This window comes from Motacilla alba, chromosome 4 (assembly GCF_015832195.1).
Source record: "Motacilla alba alba isolate MOTALB_02 chromosome 4, Motacilla_alba_V1.0_pri, whole genome shotgun sequence".
Taxonomy (NCBI): domain Eukaryota; kingdom Metazoa; phylum Chordata; class Aves; order Passeriformes; family Motacillidae; genus Motacilla; species Motacilla alba.
In genome coordinates this window covers 8,978,997-9,004,982 of record NC_052019.1, presented here as the reverse complement: position 1 = coordinate 9,004,982, position 25,986 = coordinate 8,978,997, and the positions used below count along the sequence as shown (strand labels likewise).

The following is a 25,986-nucleotide window of genomic DNA, read 5'->3' as shown; positions in this document are numbered from 1 at the left end:
AGCCTATCAGAAGGGGCAGAGTTAAATGTCTCAGAGAAGTTATCCAAAACAGCCAGTAAGCTGAAATTTCTAGGAAGCCAAAGTCAAACACAGGCAATAAGCATATGGTACCCTAGATAAATACAGAAAGCAGAAATATTTGTCCCAGTCATGTTTGCCTTCTATAGGGGAGTGCACCAGTCGGACTACTCACTAAAGCATGTCTGGGTGGGCATTATCTACCTGAAACGCCAGATCTTAAGGCAGACAGGAAAGAAAAGAAAAAACTATGGAAGCAGAGAAAAAAAAAAAATCCATTTCTACAGTGTGCTGACTATGGGATTTACCTGAGAGGAAAGGACAGCTGAGTATCAGGTTCTGCTTCCCCTTTTCACCATAATTTCTTTTTATTTTTGGCTACTTACTATAAAACAGTCCTGAAAATAGAGACCAGAACATGGAACTTCCCCAGCCCAGCTAAGTGAATAAAAGAAGTGAGTAAAGGAGATGCAGCTGAAATCCATGACATCAAGTACAGATTACATGAACTAAAGAGCCCACCTAATGCACCAGGCTTTTCAACAGATTTAGAGGCAGCTAAGCCTATTATCTGGATTTCAGTGTGGCTTATAACACTCCCCATCATATCTGTACACTCCTCAAGCACTTCCATTTGCAGGAACATATCAGACACTTAGGGAAGGCTTCAGTATTCTGAGATGCAATCTTTCACTTATGCTGCTAAAATGCATTTAAGTACTTTGGCTCTAGACCCAGTCAGATTTTTCTTCTTTTCTTGACTGTAGAAAACAGCTCTGTGAGGACAGATGTTGCTATTTTGCATCACGCTGCTGGGAGAAAGCTGTCAACACAAATCTAACTTCAGAATCTTTATTGTAGGGGTGGAAGAGAAGGAAAAAATGGAAGCTCAAATATTTTTGTGGTCTTAGCATCTATAGTATGGTTGCCTTCAGCTCACTGAATGGTTCTTTCAACTCTTGATATTTCTGTTCTTACTCCTTTAGCAGATTACATCAAGAACAGATGGATGTTGCATTACCAGGTATGTGCCATAGCAGTCACTGAAGTCTCTGTTAACTTTGGCATTACTGAAAACAGAGGGACATTTCCCACTTGTTTCTTATGCAGTTACATTCTTACACTACGAGCCAAAGCCCCCCCGTTACAGATTTTCACCTCTGGGGCATTGGAGAGCCTCTTCCTCAGGGCTGACAACCAAATAAACAGTGAGAAAGGGCTCACTCAGTGCAGGCAAAGCTCCTTCTGACACTGGCCCTCTGTCACAAACAGAAGGCAACATCCCCCATGCATTGTTTGGTGAAAGCTGCTAGTAATAGCTGCACACTTTATTCCTCTTCCCACTCACCAAGGAACTAGATGCATATTTTTTAATTAGTTTTTCTACCAAGTCCCAAACCTACTGCATGTGGCTATTGAATTCATCTTCTCCCCCACACGGAGCCCTCTGAACAAGAAGAGGATGGCAGCAGTCAGGGAAAGGTCTTGCATCACTTTGTTTCTCGGGTGATCCCTGAGACAATTCTACGCCTGTGAGGGAGATGAAAGGCCCTGCAGTGTAGCAGGAGAAATGGTAGAACAGCAGTTTCTAGGATGTGCATCATCATTCAAGAGTGCTTTTGGAAAGACAGGATGGTGCAATCAACACTCTGGAGCATGATACAGAGCTTATATCATCACTGTTGTAGGTGCTTCTTATACACAAACTGGTCCTCCAGACTGAAAACCAAACCAATTTGCAGTGTACTGCTAATGTATCAGTAAAGCCAGCCCAAGGCTATCACATCAGTACACTTTTCTCAAACACTATCACAATGAGCCAGTTTTTATTTCAAAGTACCCTGAAAGTTAAACAGCGTGAATAAAAGTGAATTCACACACTTCATCTTGTAACCAGAACAGGGCCAGTCAGATACAGAAGTATTTTCTGAATCATAGTACTCTTACCGAGCTCCAACTCTGAATGGATACAACTTCTGTTGTATCCAGACTTCTGTTATTCTGTAGCAATAGTAAATGTATATATCTGTGAAGCAGTTTTAATCTAACCCCTCACTCAGTGGATAGAGAATAGCTAGATTGAAGGCTAGGGCATAACTTTACAGGCTGAAAGTCCCTCCATGAGTAAAAGTATAATCCTGCCACATGAAAAATCTGGATTATATTGTAGAAGAGCACTTATCCCTCTTGGCCCGAAGAGTTATTGGCATTTAGCCCAATTAGAGCAAATACAAGTTGATTTAATTAAGGGTTGCATCCTGGTAGAGTCCTCAGTTCTTGCTTAACTTCAGCAGAATATATGACAGATGTGATCATCTCCACATCTTGCAGTATATAAGCAAGATCTCTGAGACTACAGCTGCCAACAGTTGTTTTAAAAATTCTCGCTCGTTATAATAATAATATTTATGATCTAGCCCTGTTTGGTCATGCTGGGAAAAACAAAAAACCAGCCTCCAAAGCTGCAGTACAGAAAGTAAATCTGATCTGAATTTGTAACAACGCTCTCTATGCCAATTACATCTGAGAACTCTTACAGCTGTAATCTCATAACCTCTAGTCCTTAAATTGCACGTGCAAGTAAAACCTAGCTAAGCCAGATGCTAGTTTACTTCTGAATAAATAACTTCCAAATAACATGACATATATAATACATAACTTACAGAAATGAATGTATTCCTCAAATCATGCAGAGGGAGACTCAAATACCAGGCTTTACCAAAAATGAGGCAGCATTACACACTGCAGAACAGGAAAAGTTTCCCCTATATGCTCTCAGCAATTCTGAGTTAGAATGATTTCTCTGATTCAACCATGTAAACATTTACATCTGTTCTTAAAACTGCTTAATTCTGCTTTCTGCAGAATTATCAGGTCTCTTGTCTATTTATTAACCATTCTCCAGTACTTCTGAAATACTTTTCCATATCTCTCCTACTTTTTTTGGTTACACATTCCATTTCTTAATACCTCTAACAGCCCCTTTCACAATACTCTCTCAGAAAGATTAATAGCACAGTACAAACACTGAAGTGAGAAAACTCTTGCAAGACAAAGGGAACAGAGAAATAAGCCCAACAGAGACACACTATATAACTAAATTCACTCTCTTTAACTTGCTTTTCTCTTCTGACAAGTTTTCAACCAGCACCCAAATCATCTCTTCCCACTCCAATTCTTTATCATTTAATTTTCTGCATGAGTTAAACGTATTTTAGCTCAGATACCATATTCTACTCCTAGTTGCAGTCTGCTCTTGACCTGAAGGAGAGAAGATGACAGAAACACAAGCCACAGAAAGCACTAACCTGGTGACCTTGTCCGATCGACACATAGTTTTTCTGCAGACAGCTTCACCGAATGATTGTTTCCTTTGTGATGACAAAGCCATTAACAACTTATGACCCCTCTCAGGCATGGCAGGAACATCCCTGCACCTCTCCCACCTTTGGGTACTCCCAGGTTGACAGCCACAGCTGTAGCTCAACACTCAGAAGGAAAAGAAACCCTGCTCCGGCCGCTCGTGCATCTGCACTGCGCTGTGGCCAAAAGTGACGCCGAGGCAATGACTTGTTTCCTTTGTTACTTCCTGTTTCCCCGCTGTCAGTGGGCAGCGCTGGCTTTGTCAGATTTCCCAGCTTCCCAGAGAGGTTATAAATCAATTCCCGCACAGCTCAAACGCCTGGCGGACATCGAGCTAGAAAGCAGAGGGGATTTTCCAGCGCTCGCTTTCTTCCTACTCACCTTTCAATCAACCACTTTCCCATGGGAGAAAAAGAAAGTTGTCTTTTTTTTCTCCCAGTGTGCTCCAGCTCCCACACTGCCTGTGCCTCAGGTACTTGCACTGCACCACAGAACTGTAAGTTTAATCTGTTTTTATCTGTTTTAATCTGTTCTCCCCCACAGCTGGAGCTTGTCCTTCCCTCTTCAACCCCAGACAATTAAAAGAGCCATCCTGAAAAATTCTGCAGCTTAGATGTGCTTTAGAGCAAGTCTTGCTAGCTGATGCTACACAAACCACAAAAGACAATAAAATTCAAATTCAAGAGGCTGATAGTGCACAATTGCTCACAAGTAGCACCAACTGATAATGAATAAATATCATTGTTTTACACTCATTTTCATCTGGAGTTCTTAAAAGTATTCAAGTGTTTCACTGACTTGTCTAAATTTAAAAGCATTCCAGGCTCAAAAGTTTGAACAAGACAAAATCAACTAGCTAGTTTCAGAGTGATGGACAAAACATACATAATCATCTAAAGCAAAGCTTACTTCACATATTTTTGGGGAAGCGGACGTGAATCGGTATCCCAAAATAGAAGGAAGAAGTCTCCACACAACATCTCTTTTTGTAAATGACCCAAGAGTCAATGCACAAAAGAAAGTAATATTTCAGACACTGCTCACAGCTGTATGGGCTAGAAAAAACAGCTCTCTCACCACAGGGCACCCATTTGCACTCCTTCCATTGCCAGGCTCTATGGGAAGGGAAATTGAACCATAAATCCACACACCTGTTGTCAGCCAAAATGATCCACATATCAGAACACGAGATCCCAGTGCTCTTCAATAAGGATCAATACCCAGGTGTCTCAGTGGCTTGACAGATTTTTCACACAGAAAGTATTATAGGGGACTAAGCTCAGTGGTTTGTGAATTGAATTCACTTGCTTTATTTGTTGCAGTATCAGTTACCCATTTAAGGTAGACTGCTCTAAATCTGTCTTTCCTCCCTCAGTTCTCTGTTATCTCAGCATACCCTGCTAAGTCTGCATTAGCATCTTTGCAAGCTGTTTCTCTGACTTAGTAAAATAATAGATCTAGAATGACAGCACTTGAGTATATGCAACACTGGAAAAAACCCTTCAGTTCCTCTTTCCCTTTTCTGATGTGACACACCTCACTCCTGGTTTTCCCCTCCAAACTTCACAGCTTCTAGTACCATGCTCTTTGGCTACAACAGCCTCATTAAACCATGCCTCCTTCATCCATGCTCCTGAGGTACTGCTTTTCCCCTCTGACCTTTTCCATGCTGTGCTCTCTCTTTCCTCATTTTAGTACTCAGAAATGCGGCAGAATTTTTCCAGTTCCAAGATCTCATTTCAACTTCTCTGGTGATTTCCAACACTATCAAGATGAGCCCAGAGTCAGAACAGAGGACAATTCACACACACACACAAGAGCAGGTGTTCCACCAATGAACAACCAAAATTCAGATGTTTCACAGGTTTGGGAGACTGAATATTCAGTTTAGCTTTCTAGACCAAACATTCACCAGAAAGATTGTATTTCAAAATTGTAAATAAGGAATCTGAAAAGACATGAAAACTTTATGGATTTGATTGACATGTCTGCCAGGGAAGTGAAAGAGTATTAAATATATCCCCCCTCACAAAGCAAAATTCTATTATGCATGGACCTTCGGTATAAGGTTTACAGATTAATCTTCATTTTTCCCCACAAAATCAGTGGTGAGAAGCAGCTTTGCACCAAGCTAGCCCAGGGAGAATTTCACTTCAAAAGAGATACTCCATTTCTTTAATATTACAAGGTATCACTCGGCCTCAAAAGAAGAACCAAAGCATCTGAAACCAACACTTGGATTTCATTCCAGCAGGGCTGCTGAGGAAGTCAGCCAGTCTTCCCTGCCATTGCCTGGAACAGCTTTTGCTGGCAGTCCAAAGCAATCCTACCAATCATTAGTTAATGGGATGGGAGGGCACAAACACATCTGGCAGAACGCTGTCCTTGCTGGTATACATTCACTCGTCTGCTTGTCTCACCGCAGGGCTGAGCTCTGTCTGCAGCAGGAGCACTTCCTCTTGCTGACAAATTTACAGGAAACTGCAAGAATGGACTGCAAATAAAAGCAGCACAAGAAAAGCACAGCGACAGGCAAGGCAGAAAAATTCACAAGGCACTAAAAAAATGAAAATAACATGAAAAACACTTTCTGTCAGCTGCAGCAAGTCACCTCAGTAGTTAAGTTCCACTCAGAATAATGTAAGAATAATGTAAGAATAATGTAAGAATAATGTAAGAATAATGTAAGAATAATGTAAGAATAATGTAAGAATAATGTAAGAATAATGTAAGAATAATGTAAGAATAATGTAAGAATAATGTAAGAATAATGTAAGAATAATGTAAGAATAATGTAAGAATAATGAATAATGTAAGAATAATGTAAGAATAATGTAAGAATAATGTAAGAATAATGTAAGAATAATGTAAGAATAATGTAAGAATAATGTAAGAATAATGTAAGAATAATGTAAGAATAATGTAAGAATAATGTAAGAATAATGTAAGAATAATGTAAGAATAATGTAAGAATAATGTAAGAATAATGTAAGAATAATGTAAGAATAATGTAAGGTTTCGTACATTATCTATTTCCACAGAAGTCCACAGTATAACATGTCATTAAATAATAAATCCCTTAAGAATTAAGGGATAAATCCCTTAAAAAAGTAAGGGATGAACAGAATGTGTCCTAAATTTGAGTCAGCAGTAGATTATTAGAAATTTTATTATTTTATTAATTTTACCAAACTAGTTTAGTCTCAGGGTTTTAGATGGCAGTGGAAACACAGCCATTATATTGACAGATAATGTATTTGTCAGCTGCATGCTCCACAACTGCAGATTGTAAAAGAGCGAGCATCAATTACTCGCCTGAATCCTTCATCTGTTAAGTAAGGCAATCTTGTGAAAATACAAATAACCATCCATCAGAATTACTTCTGCTGGGTGAACTGCATTATTATCTTTACCAAAAAATATATAAATCAGCCACAAGGAGAAGGAATGAGGCCACAACTTCCAAAAATCCTCTTTCAATGTCAAAAGAACTCCTATACTTTAAATTTCCACCATCATCCCTTCCTTCAGCTTACTTCAGAGGACACGAAGAAGTCCTAATAATGTTTTTACTTATTTGTTACATATACTTAAAATAGGTAACCAAAGTCTTGATAATATATATTCAACAAAACCCAGTAAACACTTAAAAGCTTCCAGGTTTCTACTTATACCCCAGCAGCTCTTAGGTTCCAAACATCTATAGACATATTTTTGGCTTGGAACTTCAAAAAAATGCCAGCCAACACCAGTCTGCAATAAATAAGCCATATCTCAGAGAATGAGCCTATCAATTTTAAAACAAAGCTGTAACATTTCATGATTGTTTCATCAAACAGTTTGGCTCACATCCTGGATGATGACAGCACAATTTTGATTTTGGGATACAATTAATGTCATATATTGCTCAACTGTCCCTAAATCAAAGTACAGCCACAAAGTACTTGCAGTTTATGCATAGCTTCCAAAAAAGCAAATTAGATTGAGCAGCTGGGAGACAAGAACCATCTGCAAACTTTCAATATAAGAACATAATTATTTAGCATTCACTTACACCAGCCAGCATTGAAAAATAATGCAAGACTTGATACTAATATATTGTAGGGCACCTCGCTCCCAGAAAGACAGTGGGGGGCTGGAGCATGTCCAGACAAGGGCAGTGGAGCTGGGGAAGGGCCTGGAGCACCAGTCCTGTGAGGAGCAGCTGAGGGAGCTGCAGGTGTTTAGCCTGGAGAAAAGGAGGCTCAGGGAGACCTTCTCACTGCCTCCAATTCCCTTTCAGGAGGTCTTAGCCAGGTGAGGGTCGGTCTCTTCTCCCACGTACCAAGGAACAGGATGAGAGGAAGCAGCCCCAAGTTGTGCCAGGGGAGATTTAGGTTGGATATTTGGAAAAAAATCTTCACAGAAAGGGCTGTCAAGCATTGGAATTGGCTGCCCAGGGAAGTGGTGGAGTCACCATCCCTGGAGGTGTTTAAAGAATGTGGATGTGGCACTTGGGGACATGGCTTAGTGGTGAACAGGTGTTGGTGCTAGGGTGAAAATTAAAACTCAGTGATCTTAGAGGTCTTCTCTACCCTAAATTGTTCCATGACATAAGGACTGAATTAGGATCAGTACAGCTGTTCCAGCATAATTTTCGACGTTGGCAATTTTGTTATGTGTAGCTTTTCAAGTTTCACAGATTTCTACTGAATCAAAAGGCCCCTCAAAACCCCAAGGAGTTAACTGGGTCCAGTCTGTGCCAGTCAGATCACACCAGTAACATCTGGAATAAACGACACTTAAAGTAGAAGGCAAGTTCTGAAGATAACTTGCTGCCTTTTGTTTCTTTTTTTATATAAATTCAGATACATTATCAACACTCCATTTCCATTTACTATTGAAAATAGACGAACACATTCTTTGTTCCTTTTAGCAGTAATTTATATACAAGGTCCTCATACAAAAGACTGTAAGTGCCACTATGGCTGTGATTAACTGCTCTTTCATCAGTGCTTGTAGAGCAAGTTAAAATAGAACATTGGTTAAAAAAATTAGGTAACTAGCAGAAATACAAACGTGATTGTCAAGATCCTATTCCTGAGGACAGCTACAAAGGGAGTTTCCCCAAAGACACATAGAAATAGAAAGTGGGGGTTTCCACAAGAGATTTATTTCCTTGGCAGAAATTTTCAGTTCCAACAATTTTACTGCTAGGCTGGTTGGTGATTAACTGCACACAATTCTATCACTAAGGTACTCAAAACTGATGAATTAGGAAGCACTGTTGGACGCTAAAATAATTTCTGCCTAGATGTCAAAACAGTTTTCAGCATTTTAGCTCATGGACCACTGAACTTTAGTAAAAGCAACATCTAATTAAAGGCTTTTAGAAATGTATAGGAAGGAGTCAAATATTTATTAGTGATTTTAAAGCATATCTGACTGGTACAATTAACCAGCAGATATCTTGCCTTATGAAGTTAGGTCTGTTGTTAGGAAATATTTTTTCTGCTTTCTTAGAATTTTACTTCTATTGATTTAAAGTACATCAAGTGTACAAAGGGAAAAAAAGAAAATATATTTATTTTTTTATGACACTAAGGCATTTTGGCAAGATATAAACACCCATGAGTTCATTGTATACTGTACTTGTACAAGACTAATGTAACTGAGATCCAATACTATTACAGCTAAAGAAAGTATTGTGGATGCAAATCAACAATAAAATTACTGAACGTAAGCAATTTTAAAACATTCCTGCAGTTGGATATTAAAACCAGCATAAAGCTTATAATGTCCTTTTGAGTGTCTATCAACAAAAAATGCAGTGAATAATTTCATAAACCCACTGACCCCAATAACAAGCTACTAATTGAATCCTAAACAAATGCAGCAAGCCCTGGTTTAGAGGAAGCATTTGATCATGTCATCTGTGAGTCCTTCAAGTCTGTGTTTCCCTCTCCTGGTGGCTGCAGGAACCTTATAGTTAAGCAAATATACCTCTTCAAGCAAATGGCTGCAGCCAGCACCAAAGAGGAAGCTCAACTTCTGCTAGACCCTGAAAAAACAAAACAAAACAAAACAAAGACTTTCTATTTTTGTTTTGCTTGTATAGAGACTTTGGATACAATTTAAAGACACAGTGTAACTGCAAAGACTCACTCTGTACCATACTGCTGTACAACACAGTGGGTGGTGCCAGGTTTTAAATAATTATGCAGTGAAGCATCTCAGAGTTTGCTGTTCTCAGACTTGGAAACTCTGACCGTGAACCAGAATATCCAAATAAGCTAATAACCATGCAAGTGTGATTTATAGAATTAGAAGGTCCAGCTGGGTTGTATTACTAATGGACTGTCCCCACCCACAGCAGCTTTGAAGCTCCTTGTGCTCAAAGCCTCATGCCGGTAAGTAGGTGCACCAGAAACATGGATTCTTTGTTTTATATCCTGATATGAACTTCTCCAAAGGATGTGGTAAAGCATAAGTATCTTACCACTTGAACAAAACACTGGATCAAAGGACTGAAACAGTAAGGGCATGGTGTACAATAACCAGAATTTTAAGGCTTCCATGTATTTCGTCACTTAGGTCAATAATACCTTTGGGTTTTGGTGGGGTTTTGCTTTGTTTTGTTTTTTTAAACAAGCACCAGAAAGAAGAAACTCTGCAAGCTCATGCTTACTTTCTGCAAAAGATGAATTAAATTATAAACACCACATCATGTGTAGTTGGGATTGTAAGTGAAGATGTTGAAATTGAAACAAATGTACACTGCAAAGCTGCACCAGAAAGACAGCAGTAAAGAAACAGTTTTAACCTGGAGGACATGAGAGAGAGCAGTCAACTCATATCACATAAAATAACCATAAAAATGTATAATCTCATCCAATTGGCTTCTTCTTTTCAAGACAATTTGGACAATGGCCTTTTCTATTATCATTTATTTATGGAAATCAGTACTTCCTTCAGAAGGATGACTAAAAAGAAAGAAATTCATTCCCCCTAAAGCTTGTTTAAATGAACTCCAACAGCAAGGATTAGCCTGACATTGACTCAAGTCTCCAGAGCTGTAGAACTGCATTCAAATGTGAGCTCACACAGGGCTGTTTTCAAGCACAAAAGACATTCATGTCATAAGACATGAACAACAGTCATATTTTACACCACAAACCAGTTTGCCTAATCAAACATGTTACTGCCATGGTGCCAGAAGTTTGCAGCAAGGCTTCTAAATAGGTACAAACCCCCAGCATAATATCATGAAAATAATGAACCCCTGACAGCAAAATAGACCAAAGGCAAGGATCTAAAACCCAAATTCTAGATTCTTACTTCTGTCTGACCTTGATGTCACTTAGCTCTTCTCAAATCAGCTCCTTTCCCAACCTGTCCTGTATGTCAAGACACAAGCCTTATAAAGGTGTTTATAAGAGTATAACTTCTTCATTCTGGAGAAAGGGCTTCAAAACACTCCATATAATGGGAATGGATGCAATAGTGCTGCACATGCAAATCACAACCTTTCCTACATTGGTAATCATTAATATTTCAGGGAAGGAAAACACAAAGAAAAAAAAGAAAGGAAAAAAAAAAAGCGCTGTAGTGCATCTCAGTGCACAGTGATTGAAAAACTGGAAGTACAGAAATCCATCTCAGATTCCAAGACCTCAGTCTCTGGCACTTCAAAATTACTCCAATAAGCCCCTGAGGTGCAAATTCTTAGGCTGGAAGAATATTCTATATCTGTACCAAGTTCTTACACTCATCTGCAAGCTCTCCTTGGATCTGACTCCATACAGCTATTCCTATTGTCCCGTTAAGTGAGCTAAAAAAAGAGATTTTTTTACACTCATTTTAAAAGATAATTCCATTTCCTTCCCATCAATACTTTTAAAAATCATTACAAATTAAGTTTGAATCTAGCAGGAGTCTGGAATCTTTTACATCCACTCTACAGTCTAGTTAGAATATTCCCTCTACTTTTTTAGTTTGAAGATGCTTCTGGGCATCACATTAACCTATCCTATCGTAGAGAACTTGCTTATTTCCAAATCCTTTCTCAAACATCTTTTAGCACTGCCTGTTCTTTCCATTCTTATGGTTACAAAGATGGTCCAAAGGTCTCAAAGGTCTGATCTCTGGCCTCACTGACTTTTCACCACTGAAACTAACTTCTCTTTATTACAGACTGAAAAGAAACATGCACACACACACGTACAGAAATAAATATATCTACAGCTCTTAAAGAACTGGTGTATGTTATAAATGTCAGCAGTCCTATTCTTGGCAGGATGAGCTAAAAAGAATACATTGCCTTTGTGCACCATTCTCTTTTATAGTTTCCTTGAGAAGCTCTTTCAAAACAGTGCAGCCAGACTCTTCACAGAGATGACCTGGTTATGACAGAAGGGCTCCTTCACAACCTCCAAAATCTTACATTTATGCACTGCCTGGAACTAACAGTCATTATGTCCAGGGAGTCTGTACAGCATTCTTTCATTTCCAGGTTTTGGTTCTACACAGAATTTATATGGAGCATATAACATTTCCAGCAAAAGCTTTTGCAAGGTTTACAGAATCTGTTCCTGCTATACACATCCTAGATTTTCTTAAGGCATTCTAAATACAAATCACTTCTTGTACACAATGAAGAGTTGAAGCTGGATTTCACTTGCACAAAGGAAATTCAGAAATTTAGGTCAGTGGGATTGGTCCTGTTTCAACCTAAGTAATCAAACCTGACATCTTTGTATAGTAAACAGAACAGTTCATCTAGACCCAAGCCAAACAACATCACAGATGCATTGATTCAGCTGTGGGCATTACTGTTACCACAAACCAAAAGATCTACAAAAGCTGAACTTTACAGGAGGAAAATACTCTTTCTGCACATTAAAAAAAATATTTAATGCTATTTGTGGCATTTTATTATTTAGTGTATAAAATCATACAGACTGATCCATTTAACATCCTCTAAAAAACTGCACATAATAACTCTATCAAAGTGCAGCTGCACTTAGTTAATTGTTTATTTCTACAGCCATAAAAAGAACTCTCAGCTTTGGAGGTGTACCAAAAAGCATTAAAAGTGTCCAAACAGTTTGAACAGAGTGTTTTTGGACACTCTGTCCAAAAAGCCTCCTCTTCTTCCAGAAACTATGTGACAATCTTTCATGCATTCTAGTCACATATTTTTAAATAGGAAGACACTGTATTTCATTGATACATTTCCAAGATACAAGAGACCTAATTTCCAATTTCTGTCAGCTACATCTCCAACAGATCAAAACCTAACAAACCCAACACTTCAAACTACAATTATCCCATTACATTCTTGAAAAAAATTTGTCTACAGAATTTTGTGACAATTTTCTAAATTTGGCATCATCACAGATTAGCAAAGATTGATATAATGACAAAATCATTGTGGGTCAGAGCCATTGCTGCAGTGCCACTTCCTCTCCTGTGCAGTCTACCCAAGAACCACCAGCTGGCACAGTACAATCAAGTGCAAAGACTGCACTAGTTACAGTTTAACTGGATGTGGAAAAATAATCCTTCAGTCAGCAAGGACAAGAGAATTGTTGAAGATTCTTCCTACCTTGGAATTTTAAAGCTCACTTTTTTTGCTCCTTTGGAATGCTGTATTGTTTTTCTTGATTATTTTTTCATTCCGCTTTGCTGGAGATTAAATTGTTCAGTTAGAAATCACAAGGAATCTATTCCCCAAGACTTCCCATTCATTTGACATTTTGGCTGTTCTACAGAACACTAGCATCAACCCTTTCATTCTAAGTCAACCTCCCTCTTTTTCTAGACCATTTTGCTGAAATGTGCAACATAAACCCATCAGACCATAGGTCACTAGGGTTAAATAGCAAATACTGATACAGGTTATCCTCTTAACACAGGATTATTAGGAACACAGCAGGTTTATAGTAGCTTTTTATGTGGACTAAAGATTGAGTATCAGGCCAAATTCACATTTGGTCTTTGCCTCCAAGTTGCTCAAAACCCTGACATTCCAACAATAAGAAGGCAAGGAAAAGGAAGTCTGCCCAATGCCATAGCTACTAAGGACAGTGGGGAGACAGCTTCCTCACAACTTCAGTTTCTGTAAGAATGACACTTCAAATTCCTTATTCATGTATCAGGTGTGTTTCTTCCACATTCCTTCTCAATTAGCACAGGCCAGCAAGCACATTTAGAGCAAAATACTGCTAAGGCCATGAACTTCATCTCCTAAGGGCTGTAAAAATTACGGAGCGTAAATAACACGTGGCAGACAAATTACTCAATATGTTCACTAGAAAGATAGAAATGGTGCAGGCACAGAAACAAGGATTAATTAGAAGCATCTAATTAATATATTTCCTGCTATCTAAAATTGAAGAGAACGCTCTAGGAAGGAAAGGAATTGTGTAAAGTTGCCAAATTAAGAGTTTCAATCAAAAAGACTTCTGTTTGCTAGATTTCACAGCAAAGACACTGTTGCAAATCCCTTCTGCTTGTCTTTCTCCCAATAAGCAAAGCCTGTCAATCAAGTGATTGACACATTCCTTGGAACAAGACCTCCAACCCACAAGAAGAGACCCAGCTCCTGGTTCAATTGCCCAGCAGAGAGCTTCCTACTACCAAGCAATTATTAAATACCATGACACTGTTGCAGCCCATTAGAACAGCAATTAGTGCATCTTTAGTAATTAACAGATTTGCCACTAAGCCCTTGCCACCTGCCAACCCAATTCTGCCGGGGAGCCAAATCCACAAGTGCAAGTGCACAGGTGGCATCAGCAGCACTGTGACACCCTTCTCTGCCACCACCACATCCTTCTGCTCCTGGCAGTCCTCTCATTCCTCTAGGACCAGTGAATGAAGCAGAGGAGCCACCAGCCAGCAGGGAGGAGGCCAAACACAGCTGCTGTCCACTGAAGGCATGGGGATGCCATGGAGAAACAGCCTGGCACAGAGGCACAGCAGGCACTGCGCCAACATGACAGACAGCTTCCAGACTTAATCACTTTGGGATCATCTAGTACTGTGTACATTTGCAAACATGGTATTCTACCTTATCAGTGTTGTTTCCGTCATTGTGAGAAAGCTTATCTGCACCTCAAAGCAAAAGATGTGAGATTGAACACATCCACACATCCCTCCGACAGTGCTTCAATTGGCCTCTTCAGGCTCTTGCATCAGTGGCATTCTGAACCACAATCTTCTTCACAACAGCTGTGGCATTTGCCAAGGGAGAGAAATAAGGGCTTTTTCCTTTTTTTTTGGGGGGGGGGGGGGGGGGGGGAAGAAGGCAGGAGACAGATGATTCACTAAGGCTTTGAGTATTGAAGGAAAAAAGAGTTTCACAGTGAGTTCTTCCCATAACAACTTCCCACAAATACAGCAATTTCCTCTATGTGGCTAGAGAATAGTTTGGCTCTCCAACTCTGTTCTCCTAGTTTAAACATGAAGAGTACATTTAAAATATTCCTCTTTCCCTTCCAAATTTCCCACCCTCTCCCACTGCACAGTCACACAGCAAGTATTTATCTAGCATAATCCCAGCAGTCTGCCATGCTTAATTTACTCCTCAGTAAGAATACCACACAAGCTTATGGATGGTGGGAGTGGAATATATTTGTGCCAGACTATGCATCATCTTATTATTTGTTTGGCCTCTCTTAAACCCAACAACTCTGTTGTATACAACCTCTTTTTTTTTTTTTTTTTTTTTTTTTTTTTCCAAGGTGGTCTTCCAGGTCTTTAGGAGGAAGAAAACTAGAAATCTTGCAGCAAGGCTTGTATGCCCCTTCTGCAATGGGTGTTTTTTCTTCTCAGAAAAGCCTTTCTGGTCAGCATTCTGATAAGTAGATTCACCTATATTCACCTAGTCCTAATGCAAGCCTTCAGTTCCATACTGAAGGTAAGGATTCTTTCCTAGACACCAAACAGGGATTGCAGAGGACTCATTGTCCCATGCTCCTGTACGTGGTACACCCACTTGGACAGCAGAAATTGTATTTCCCCACACAACGTGTACAAAAGTCCGTATAAACAAATCCCACTTCACTCACTTAAAATGCACAGTGCTTTGGAAACATGCCTACCTGGCACCACAGTGGAGTCTGATTAACTGACTGAAAATCACAGTGGAAAGCTTGAATGTTTAAGCCTGACTGATTAAAGGCAATTAACAGCTGCAGATGCTCAGCAGCTGTGCAAGTCAGGTCACTTTTTCACCCAAAACATAGTTCAAAGTACCTTATTTTGATTAGTCAAGCTTACAGATCAGTTTTGAATTAGCTAATTATAAGCTTTTCATCTGCCAGTAGGACCTGTAGGCTCACAGTCCAGGTTTCTTTGTGCTAAACTTCTCTTTACATCATTGTCAGAAAAAAAAACTCAAAAAAAAAAAAAAAAAAAAAAAAAAAAAAAAAGGAGAAGGGAAAAAAAACTAATCCTTCCAGGAATAGGTACAAATCAGAACAGAAAAAAAGATGGGAGCTCTTACACAAGCTTAGATGTTTAAGGTATACAGTTTTATCAGTATAAGGAATACCAGAAGCTGACTTCAGTACACATGCTTGGTGAAAGCAGTGTGACTACAGATCTGTGTAAAAGGTTTAGGAGACTGCAAACCCAGTGCTCAGCCACACCACAGCACACTGAGATAAGAGATGCTCCACTTGAGGAAATAACTGTCCTGCAGTCCTCACGCATTGAACCCAAGCCTCTTCAGAGCTCCAGCTTGGTCTAGGAGAAACAAACAATTATGTGATATGTTGTAATAGAATTACTCTTAAACAACTTCAAGGTAATGATTATTTACTCCTTTTAGTAGGGTTGTCACAAGATTAGAGACTAATATTTTAAGCCTCTGCTGCTTGGTTGCAGGAACTAACTCTGAAGAGTAACCATGGTCTGGTTTGAGCACCAACCTCAGCACTTGGACACATGCAACTTCTGATGAAGTTAAGGGGAACTAGGTAGAGTTTGTGGTGGAATTTAAACCAAAACTTTTTACTTTATAGCAGAGTTTTAACAAGTTTAACAAATACACCAATAGAGAGATTGTCAGTCACCCAAGCTGACGTTTAGAAGTATGGTAAGTCTTGTAGAATCGTGTAAGAGCTAATAAAACATGAGATGAAGGACCATTTCAAAGAGACTTTGACTTTCCATAAGATTAACATGAAGAGATTGAAAGAAACCACAAATAAAAATCTAACTGCTAATTCTAGGAGTATTTTAAAAAAATCTTTATTTGTAAAAGCTACTGCTTCCAGAATGATGATTAATGTCTACCACTACAGTAGCTTAAGATAAAATTAGAACAAGGAAACAAAGCTTCCTACAAAACCACTATTTTTTTTGTCTTACAAGACATGTTTCACCTGACAGGACCCAGGTATTCACGACACTCTACTTCCACCTCTCTTCTTCCTTTTTCATTACTAAGCCGTTATTACGTTAAAAACAAAAATTAACAAAACATGCTTTTACACTTATTAAAATCTGTTTCAGGATCTGAGATGTGGCCCTGAAGTGCTGCATTAGTAAAGACAAAGTCATCTCAGTGACTGATTTCAGCAGAGTAAAGCTCTGCGGGAGAGTAGGAAGCTTATTTGTCTGGGGAAGAACTGAACATGGAAGTGGGAACTGACATGTTAAGTAAGATTTCCCTTCTCCAGGGGTTCCTGCTTTTTACTTTGTATACCTTTAAATGAAAAACTCAATGATCATAAAAGATGAAGCAGTGATTTCAGATGAAGAGCATTTAAAACTAAGCTTTGCTTTTGTTTGACAATTAATTAAGTTGCAGAGCGCAGGTTCATGGTTCACCTAAATAGGAATACTGCCAGCTAAACTAGACCTGACCTTAATTCCATCTGTTACAGCAGAGTTACATCAAAAGATGCACAGCTGGCTAACCTGAACTATGAGAAAGTATATTTACATTGAGTAACAATGGAGTTCAGTGCACTGAAGTCCAACCTAAATTCACATTCTTGTCCTTTAAGAGAGAGAACCCATTCATGACTCTATTTCCACCACCCAGTATGGTTTTGTTTCATTTCCTTGACCATACAAGTAGAAAGCTTAGGGATACTAAATTCTCCTACTTCCTTGTACAATTTGCTCTCTTCTCATTTACTTGGCTACACTTCAAAATGAGAAGTCTTTTGCCTTTAGTCACGTCTGTTATGCAGAAATCACCTTTCATGACGAGTCTTGCAGCACACTTCCCACCCTCTCTCCTTTGTCAACACTTGGACAAAGAAAGATCTCTGAGGCAGCAGCAGTTCCAGACATGCACACTGGTGCCACTGCCTCCCAGCCCTTTCTTTCCAAGTACTGCCAGGAGCAAGAACGAGGAATATCATTCCAACTCCAAATGCAGGTTGTTTTCCTACAGCAAGTTGGGACTAATCAGTTAACTGGAACTTGGTAACCAGTCTTAAGCCAGGTGCTGAAAAATGACAAATCAGTTCAGACAGGAGATTAATCGGAACATAAAACACTAACAGCCAACTCTCAGAACTGCATATTTAAGTAAATTTTTGGTGTACATATTGCTGTTTCTCCTCTGCTTCTTCTAAGGCCCTAGCTACAATGATGAGGGATTTTAGTTTCTGGTTTTCTAAAGCTGCATGCTATCCTTCCCATTAGAGGAAAGGCTTAAACATACAGTATAGGCACATGGGAGGAAAAAGAATAATAAATGCTTGCTTCAAATACAGATATTGTCTTCTTCCTAGGGACCTCATTCATGACCTTTGCATATTTGTACAGTGCTTCTGCCAGCAACAACAGAAATTCTAAAATTTCTGGGGTTTTGTACTCCCCAAAAGAGGTTAAATAGTACTCAGCATAGCTACAATATTTTTAAAAAATGAAGACAGATACTTCAGTCAGTTGTTGCTCTCATATGAGCTCCAATAGAAATTCCATTTTCATATTTAGAGGAAAACATCTGGCATGAAAGCTTTCCTGTTTGAAGAGTCCTTACAAGTGAGTTCATGATTAAAGGCAGAAATCTGACTTTCTCCTAGCACTCATTTATTTAGCAAAGCTGAAGGGATAACAAAATAAGAGTCTTGGTTAAACATGTCCAATAATTTTCCTGTTTGGGGATTATTGCAATACAGTCCCTGCACTGAAACACTCAATAATTTCAAAGAAGAGTTTTACACAAGTCCTTTGGGCATGCACATGTCAAGATACTGTATGAATTAACAAACTTTAGTTGCAATGTCCACTACATCAAGCAACAAAAGCCATAATCTGTTTACATGGAGCACTCTAAAGTTTTCACAAAGTGATCTTGAATGTATGTGTAGGTACTAATTTTTCTAAGTGCTTAATAAGAGAGTGAAAGTCTCTGTAGGCATCTAAATCCACTTTGAGTAATGAGGAATAATCAGGAATTAACAAAGGCATCCTTACGTGCTCACACACTACCATATATAGTAGTATCACCTACATAAATCAGTCAGTCAAAATATAAAGAAAAGAGCCCCAGACTCCTGTATTCCTGCCCTAAGAGATCCAAGGAAATGGTGAACCATGACCAAACCAAATTCTGTATTTTTCTAAGTTACAGCAGAGTCGTAGAGCAAAGTTTAACTAAGAGCAAAGCGTTTACCTTTTAAAAAGGTAAGGATATAAAGCTAGTTTGAATTGGGAAGTTCCTTCTTTGCCAAATTAACACTAGAAGAGCCACATTGGAATTAGAGACATATGCACTTTCTAGAAGACAGAACAGATCTAATGATTCAAACGTACCTGCTGTTCCATTAGGATGGAAGTGATTCTGACCATACATGATTAGTGATTGTTGTCAGTTGATGTTATAACTTTGCATAAAGAAAATAAAAATCCAGAAAGCTTTAACCATAACCAGCTGAACAGTGAGAATTTTCAAACATCAAGAGGATGAAAGCAAGTGTTCCCTGGACTACTTGAAGTTTTACCTGCGGCTTTTTCCAGAAAGAAAAGATTGTAAGGAAGCAAAAGTGTACTTTCCCTACCTCAGGGCAACTACAGACATGAAAGTTAATCCAGCAACAAAATTCAACAAGCAGCTATTCCTAAATTTAGCCCCACTTATTTATTTCACACCATCTATCTAGCTCAGATCTTTACAGATGTTTTAGGAGACAGATCCAGAATGTCCGCTTTCCATAAAGTTAAGATTTGTCAGAAGTACTTTAGAAAGAGCCCTAGCTACACACTAGATGTCCCTGAATTAGTCTGGTTAAAGAGCCCGTGACTACAGCAAAAAGCCACAAGAGGAATCCTCTCAATAGTCACACAAGCTGTTCCCTTCCCTGCTCCTAAAATCTCAGTCTGCAGGAGCTGAAGCCATAAGTATTGCCAAGTATTGATTTCTGAGAGATTTCTTTCTCTGCACTGTACATTGTCCTGAAGTATCTTTCTGCCAAAGTTATTCAGATATGCTTAACTATGGCAATAAAACCACCTTGGAAGAGATAAGAACTCAGTCATTATAGGAAATGAGCTGGCACACAAACAAAATAAATATATTATTTCAGTTATGCTGGTATGCTGCAATAGGGGGAGAACAACATTTAGGTTTGTTTCCATAGGAATTCATGTCCTTGCATACTCCTGTAACTATTGCCTCGCTTAAAATTAATCCCTTATCTTGAGAAAAATTGTTTTCAAATTCCTGCATGTGTGAGATGAAATGTAGACTCTTGAATTCCCTTTCTTTGTAAGGAAAAAATAAGAAATTCAACATAGAAGTGTAGGGAGAAAAGATAAGATTGAAAAAAACTTCAAACAGATTGTGGAGAAATACTGTAGACACTACATTGCTCTTAAAAAGCACAGTGTAGAGAAATTCTGCTGTGTGCTCTAGTCTAGTCATCTGAAGCAAGCAAACCAGAGATACATATGCTTCTAATATAAACCATGATAAATAATTCCTAAAGTTAACAACCACACCCTGCAGTGTAGTTATGCTGATCAAAACTTCAGGGCCTTCAGTTCTCCCCTCAACATATCACAAAAGGCATAACTCATTTAGTCATTCCAGCATAAAGCAAGCAGTGTCGATAGGAGGAGAGGGGTGTTGATTAACAAGAGTTAGCAATGGTTCATAAATTTTGGAGGAACAGACAGTGGCATATGTACCTGTGATAAGTGTAAGAAATACACATTTCCTTTAGTACTATATTTACAGAAATGAGTCAACCTCAGATTACCTTTGAGGCTGCCTTAATCTCCTTGATTTCTACACTCTCAAACTCCCTTCCCAATTCTGTTCCACTGCAGTACAGGTTCCAAAGCAATAGTGAAAAAATGTTATGAGGAAATGCCCGCATGGACTAAGTTTACCTTAAAAAAAAAAGGCTAGAAGAATACTTAGCTACACAAGAGAGGAATAAACATCAAAGAGGTTCTTTTCTCCCTGCCATAAAAAATCCCTATTAAAAGACAAAACACATAATGGAAGAATCATCGTATCAACTAATATTTTTAAATCTAAACAAAACAAATTTATCCTGGCTGCTGCCTGGTAGCTGTCAGGAGTCCTCACCATTCCTTACAGAGCTATTAATCAATGCTACCGAGAGTCTGAGCTTCTATGAACATTCCTGCAAGGTCCAGTAGAAGTAGCAAACAAGCCAAGATCCTGATCCTTCAGTAACACAAACTAAAAGTTTACAAATAGTAGAGTTACTTACATCTGCAAGTACTTTTAAGATCAGGGCTTAAGCCAGAAACAACTAATGGACACAATGCTTGCACAATGCTGCACATTCCTAACAACTTATGAAGCTGTTGGACAGTCTGACAAAAGCATAATCTACCCATGGTCTAACATCCCATGCCAAACAGGCTGGAAGATGCACCCACACAAAGTCAAGGTTGTCAGGTTAAAACACACACACCTCTCTATTCCTGCCATCTTGTAATGCAGAGCAATAAATGCACCAGCAACCTAAGGGCTGTGGGGCAAAGAGCAACACTGCACCCACCAGGTTTGAGTGTCAGAGGCACTTTTCCTACAGGTAAAATGACAAATACGTATGTGCCTTTTGGTCACCCATGTTTGTGTTCTGGTGCTGTAAAGAAGTCAACACTTCTTAAGGTATTTCCATTTCTACTTAGCATCATTACCAAAGTGGCTGCCATGTTTGGTTCTCTGTCAAAGGAGACTGCTTCACATTCATTTAAGAAATTGCACAAGAAGACTTGTCATGCCCCCTATTTTGCATTTTTTGTAGGCAAGCTAAATTTTTTAGCAACAATATTAGATTGGAAATCTGGCCTTCGAAGTGCAATGGGTTCATCCACCAGCAGGAGTTCACAGATTCGCAGTCAGCAGGTCAGATTGGCCTCAAACACAGGAATTCTGGCTCAGACAGCCCTGCCCAAGGTTTCTGCAGGAACTTATCTTGGTGTGTTCATTCTTATTGCTTTGATAACTCCAAACCCTTTAACCTTTTCCAGAGCTGTCATCTCTGCATCTCCCTCCTTTATAACTTTTTCCAGAAAAGCTCTTTATTTTCTGGACCTTTTAGCATGAAGTTGTCATGCTTTGTGTAAAAGTTTATGGAAAGCTGAGAGATTTTAAAACTAGAAAATGACAAACAGGAAGCAGTATTTAACCCACCACTAAGCTGACCCAGTACTGACTCCTCAGTAATGGAATATTGGCAAGGGGTATCTATTAATCAGCTCTCCTGCAACAGCAAGATGGCTGTAAAATACTGCAACAGGAAGAGAAAGAAGTGTGTTATGCCTAGAAGAAAAATAGCAAGTTAATTCTGCTTTTGTCTAAAGCATGAAAGAGGTGCATGAAGGAAATAAACAACAGAGGCTTCGGCTCTATATTTCCTGTACAAATACAACCAAAAATAAACAGAACAGGTGTACAATTATTCAGATCTAAATTTAATCATAAACTGTGACACACTAACCCTCAGAGCAGAGAAAAAGTAGAAAATTGCTTCTCGCAGTAAGAAACACAGCATCTTAATGCAACTAATTTCCAAGAGGAAACATCAATGCACGGCCAGACCAAGCACACATCACCAGGAGACTGTGACATGCACTCAGGAGCTAAAGCACGTGTAATGATGAATTTAGACACGGCATGAGGCTGGTTCAGTTCCACTACTGACCTGTACTTTGTCAGCATCAAAGTCCAGAAATATGGTCTTAGCAGACAGGCCTTCCCTGTAGGAGGGGAAACATTTCTGCACCATCTCAGCTCATTTGGGCTGGCAGTATCCAATTTGCACTGGTCACTCGGGGATAAAAGCTGTCAAATTAAATAAGCGCATGCCAGGTGCCCTCACTCTCTACTGCTCCCAGAGGCACAGCACCTACACCTCCACAGCAGCTACACCCGCAGATGGACGCGGACTTCAAACCTAGGCTGAAGTGACAGATGCCACCCAGGTAAAGAGGGGGCATACAAGATAAAAATAGACAATAACACTAAAGAAAATGCTGCACAATGCATTTGTACCCTATGTTTCACTGCTATGTTTCAACTCCAAAAAGTCTCGCCTCATCCTTTAACATATATATATTACCACGGGAAACATGCAAGGAAATGAATCCTGATGCTCCCAACTCAACACCAAAGCCACAGCTCAACACCAGTGGGCAATACAGCTCTTCCATTCTTCCATTTCCAAAGAAAAGCAACCACACTTTTTTTCTGCCCCCAGAAGAGCTTTTCCTCTCCCCACGGGCGGACTCACACCGATGACTTTCCTCCATCCCACCTCCCACCTGCCCGGCAGCAGAGCTGCACCGAACTGAAGGCGTCAACCCGTGGAGCAGAGGACACGAGGCGTCTTCCTGCTGTTTCCCCCAGAGCCGCGGGAATCGCGGCTTCCCCAGGGAATGCGGGCGGCGGCTCCGGGGGCCGCCAGCCCCGCGGCTTTCCCCGCCCGGCACCGGGGCTCCGCGAGGGCCGGCCCGGCGCTTTCCCGAGGCTCCCGTGACTCACCCCAGGAGTTTCCCGGCGCCCTCCAGCAGCGCCGCGGCGGGAAGAGGGCCGGGAGCCGCGGACGAGGGGGAGCCCTCCCGCCCCCGCCGGGACAGGGCGCTCGGCTCCGCCGCAGCCCGGCTCAGCTCCGCGGGCAGCCGCAGCCTCCGCCGCCGCGCCGGCCGCTCATCCCCGCCGCGGTCAGCGCGCCCCGCGCCCGCCCCTTCCTTCACCTGCCGGGGCCGGCCCGGCCTCCGCTCCCGCCTCCCGCTCCCGCCCCGCCGGCGCCGCCCGGGGCAGCCGCCGCTGGGAGCCGCCGGCGGGCGGGGAGCGCCACCCCTCCCGGGGCTGCCGGCCCCAGCCCCAGCCCAGCCACGGCTCGGCTCTGCCGGGGCTGCCGGGCTCTGCCGGGGCTGCCGGGCTCTGCCGGCCCCAGCCCCAGCCCAGCCACGGCTCGGCTCTGCCGGGGCTGCGTGTGCTGACCCCACTGCCTCGGGTCCGTCTGCGCCTGGCGCAGCACCACCGAATCCAGATCGTCCAGTCAAACCTGTGACCGAGCACCACCGCGTCAACCAAACCATGGCACTGAGTGCCGCGGAGTGTTCCCCTGAACACCTCAGGGACCGTGACTCCAACGCCTCCAAAAGCTGCGCCAGAGGACGTGGCCTGGGGAGCGCGTTTTATCTGACTGGCAGCAGGGTCTGGCATAGGTGCCTGCCTGGAAGTCACCAGGGGCACGGAGAAAGGAGGTTTTGGCACAGCTACAAACGGGACATTGCTTTGCGAGTGTCCTGTGTCCGTGGGGAAGCCCGTGCAGGCACTGTCCCATGTGTCCTGTGTCCGTGGGGAGGCCCGTGCAGGCACTGTCCCATGTGTCCTTTGTCCATGGGGAAGCCCGTGCAGGCACTGTCCCATGTGTCCTGTGTCCATGGGGAAGCCCGTGCAGGCACTGTCCCATGTGTCCTTTGTCCATGGGGAAGCCCGTGCAGGCACTGTCCCATGTGTCCTGTGTCCATGGGGAAGCCCGTGCAGGCATTGTCCCATGTGTCCTGTGTCCATGGGGAAGCCCGTGCAGGCACTGTCCCCCATTAAATTAACACGTTAAATGTTAATTTAATATATACTTTTATTTCATTCAAGATTTTAAATTTTATTGGGCTTTTGTTTGTTTTCCATTTGCCTTTTATTACTTCCCAGATATTTGGGGGTGGTACGGAAGGTGTTGTAGGTTAAAAAAAAAAAAAAAAGGGTTTGGGGATTTTTTTTTAATTTTATGTGGTTTTTAGTCACAAAAATGAAAACCATTTAGTGTCAGGGGAAGTTTATGATAGATATTAGAAAAAGGTTCCTCACCCAGGGAGTGGTTGGGCAGTGGAACAGGCTCCCCAGAGGATTGGTCACAGCCCCAAGCCTGACAGAGTCCAAGAAGCATTTGGACAATGCTCTTGGACCCATGGTGTGACCCGTGGGGATGGTCCTGGGCAGGGCCAGGAGCTGGACTTGATGATTCTTGTGGGTCCCTTCCAACTCAGCTTATTCTCTGACATGAGCAGAAGTGTGAAAAAGCAATATTACATTTAAAAGTATGCAGAAGCAAAACAAGAAAAAATATGAAAAAAATCTATTTTAAAATGTTCAGCAACATAAAATGTAGCTTTTGTCTTGTAAAAATTATTACTATTAAATAATTACTACTATGAGAGGTACAAAGTGATCAGTTCTAACTCCATTTACCTTTGTAACAAGAATGTAACTGAAAAGAGAGCACTCAATAAGGCAGCATTACAAAAACATTGATCTGTGTATCATTCTGAGGCTTGTTTGAATAAAAAGCAGCAGATTTCTTTAGTGATTACACAGTTTATACTTCAACCTAGTTTTAAAGCTTTTGACCTTTATGGTGGTAGCAGAGTAGTTTCTGTGGTCAGAAAATAAGGTGGTGGTGCAATATTTCCTGTCAATGCTATTTATTAGTACTTCTCTTCCATTCACAGAACTTTGTAGTATGAAGTAGCAAAGAGAATCCCTCTTCTGAATACAATAGAGAGGGGTCTTGACCAGTGAAATTAAAATCCCCATGTTTAAAGTACAACAGGGACTGACTAAAGCTGGAAAAGGGGGTTTGGTGATGACCTTTGATTGGTTTGTAACATAAACATGGTGCTGTTAACACCTGCTATTGGATGGGAAGGAGCCTCCATGTAAACAGAAAGATCATTTCTGAGTATGAAGAAGGCATTGCACCGGCAGGGCCTGAGGAAAATGAAGTTTCTTAAGCTTTCTCGCAGTTGCAGCCAAGAGCAGCCTCAGGTTTCCGTGGCACAAAGTCTGAGAGCTGTGTGTAGCTGTGGGCAGGCTGGGTAACACCAGTCCCATAGGAAGACCACAACCAGGAAAGCTGCTCGAATGTAGCTCTTCCACCGATTTTGGTGTGAGTTCTGTGTCAGAACATCCTGACTGTTGGTGGAAATTACAGCATTTATTTTCCTGCCTGACTAAACCCAGAACTTTCTGTCTCCAGAGAAGGCAGATTAGTGCATTAAGCTGAGGCAGGTGTGGGGAACCTTCACTTTGTTGGCTGAATATACTCTGTGATTTCATTTTATAGGGTACAGCCCGTGATTAAAATGACTGTGTGTGTTATTACTGGA

The 25,986-nt window shown here is 40.8% G+C and overlaps 1 protein-coding gene across 4 annotated transcripts in view; it reads right to left on the bottom strand.

Annotated features, from left to right (window-relative positions):
- The window catches only part of SH3BP2 (SH3 domain binding protein 2), a 36,340-nt gene extending 12,771 nt beyond the window's left edge, over positions 1 to 23,569 (bottom strand). The window contains exon 1 of one of the 4 annotated variants that reach the window (XM_038136729.1): positions 23,357 to 23,569. Coding sequence is in view for 2 of the 4 variants with exons in the window: in XM_038136727.1 (XP_037992655.1) it covers positions 3,327 to 3,436 (110 nt within the window). In the remaining 2 variants the exon portion in view is untranslated. Of the gene's footprint in view, positions 1 to 3,326; positions 5,944 to 22,517; positions 23,311 to 23,356 lie in introns of those variants that run through there. The other 3 variants (XM_038136728.1, XM_038136730.1, XM_038136727.1) reach the window with 3 other exon arrangements.
- Positions 23,570 to 25,986: the final 2,417 nt, after the last annotated feature.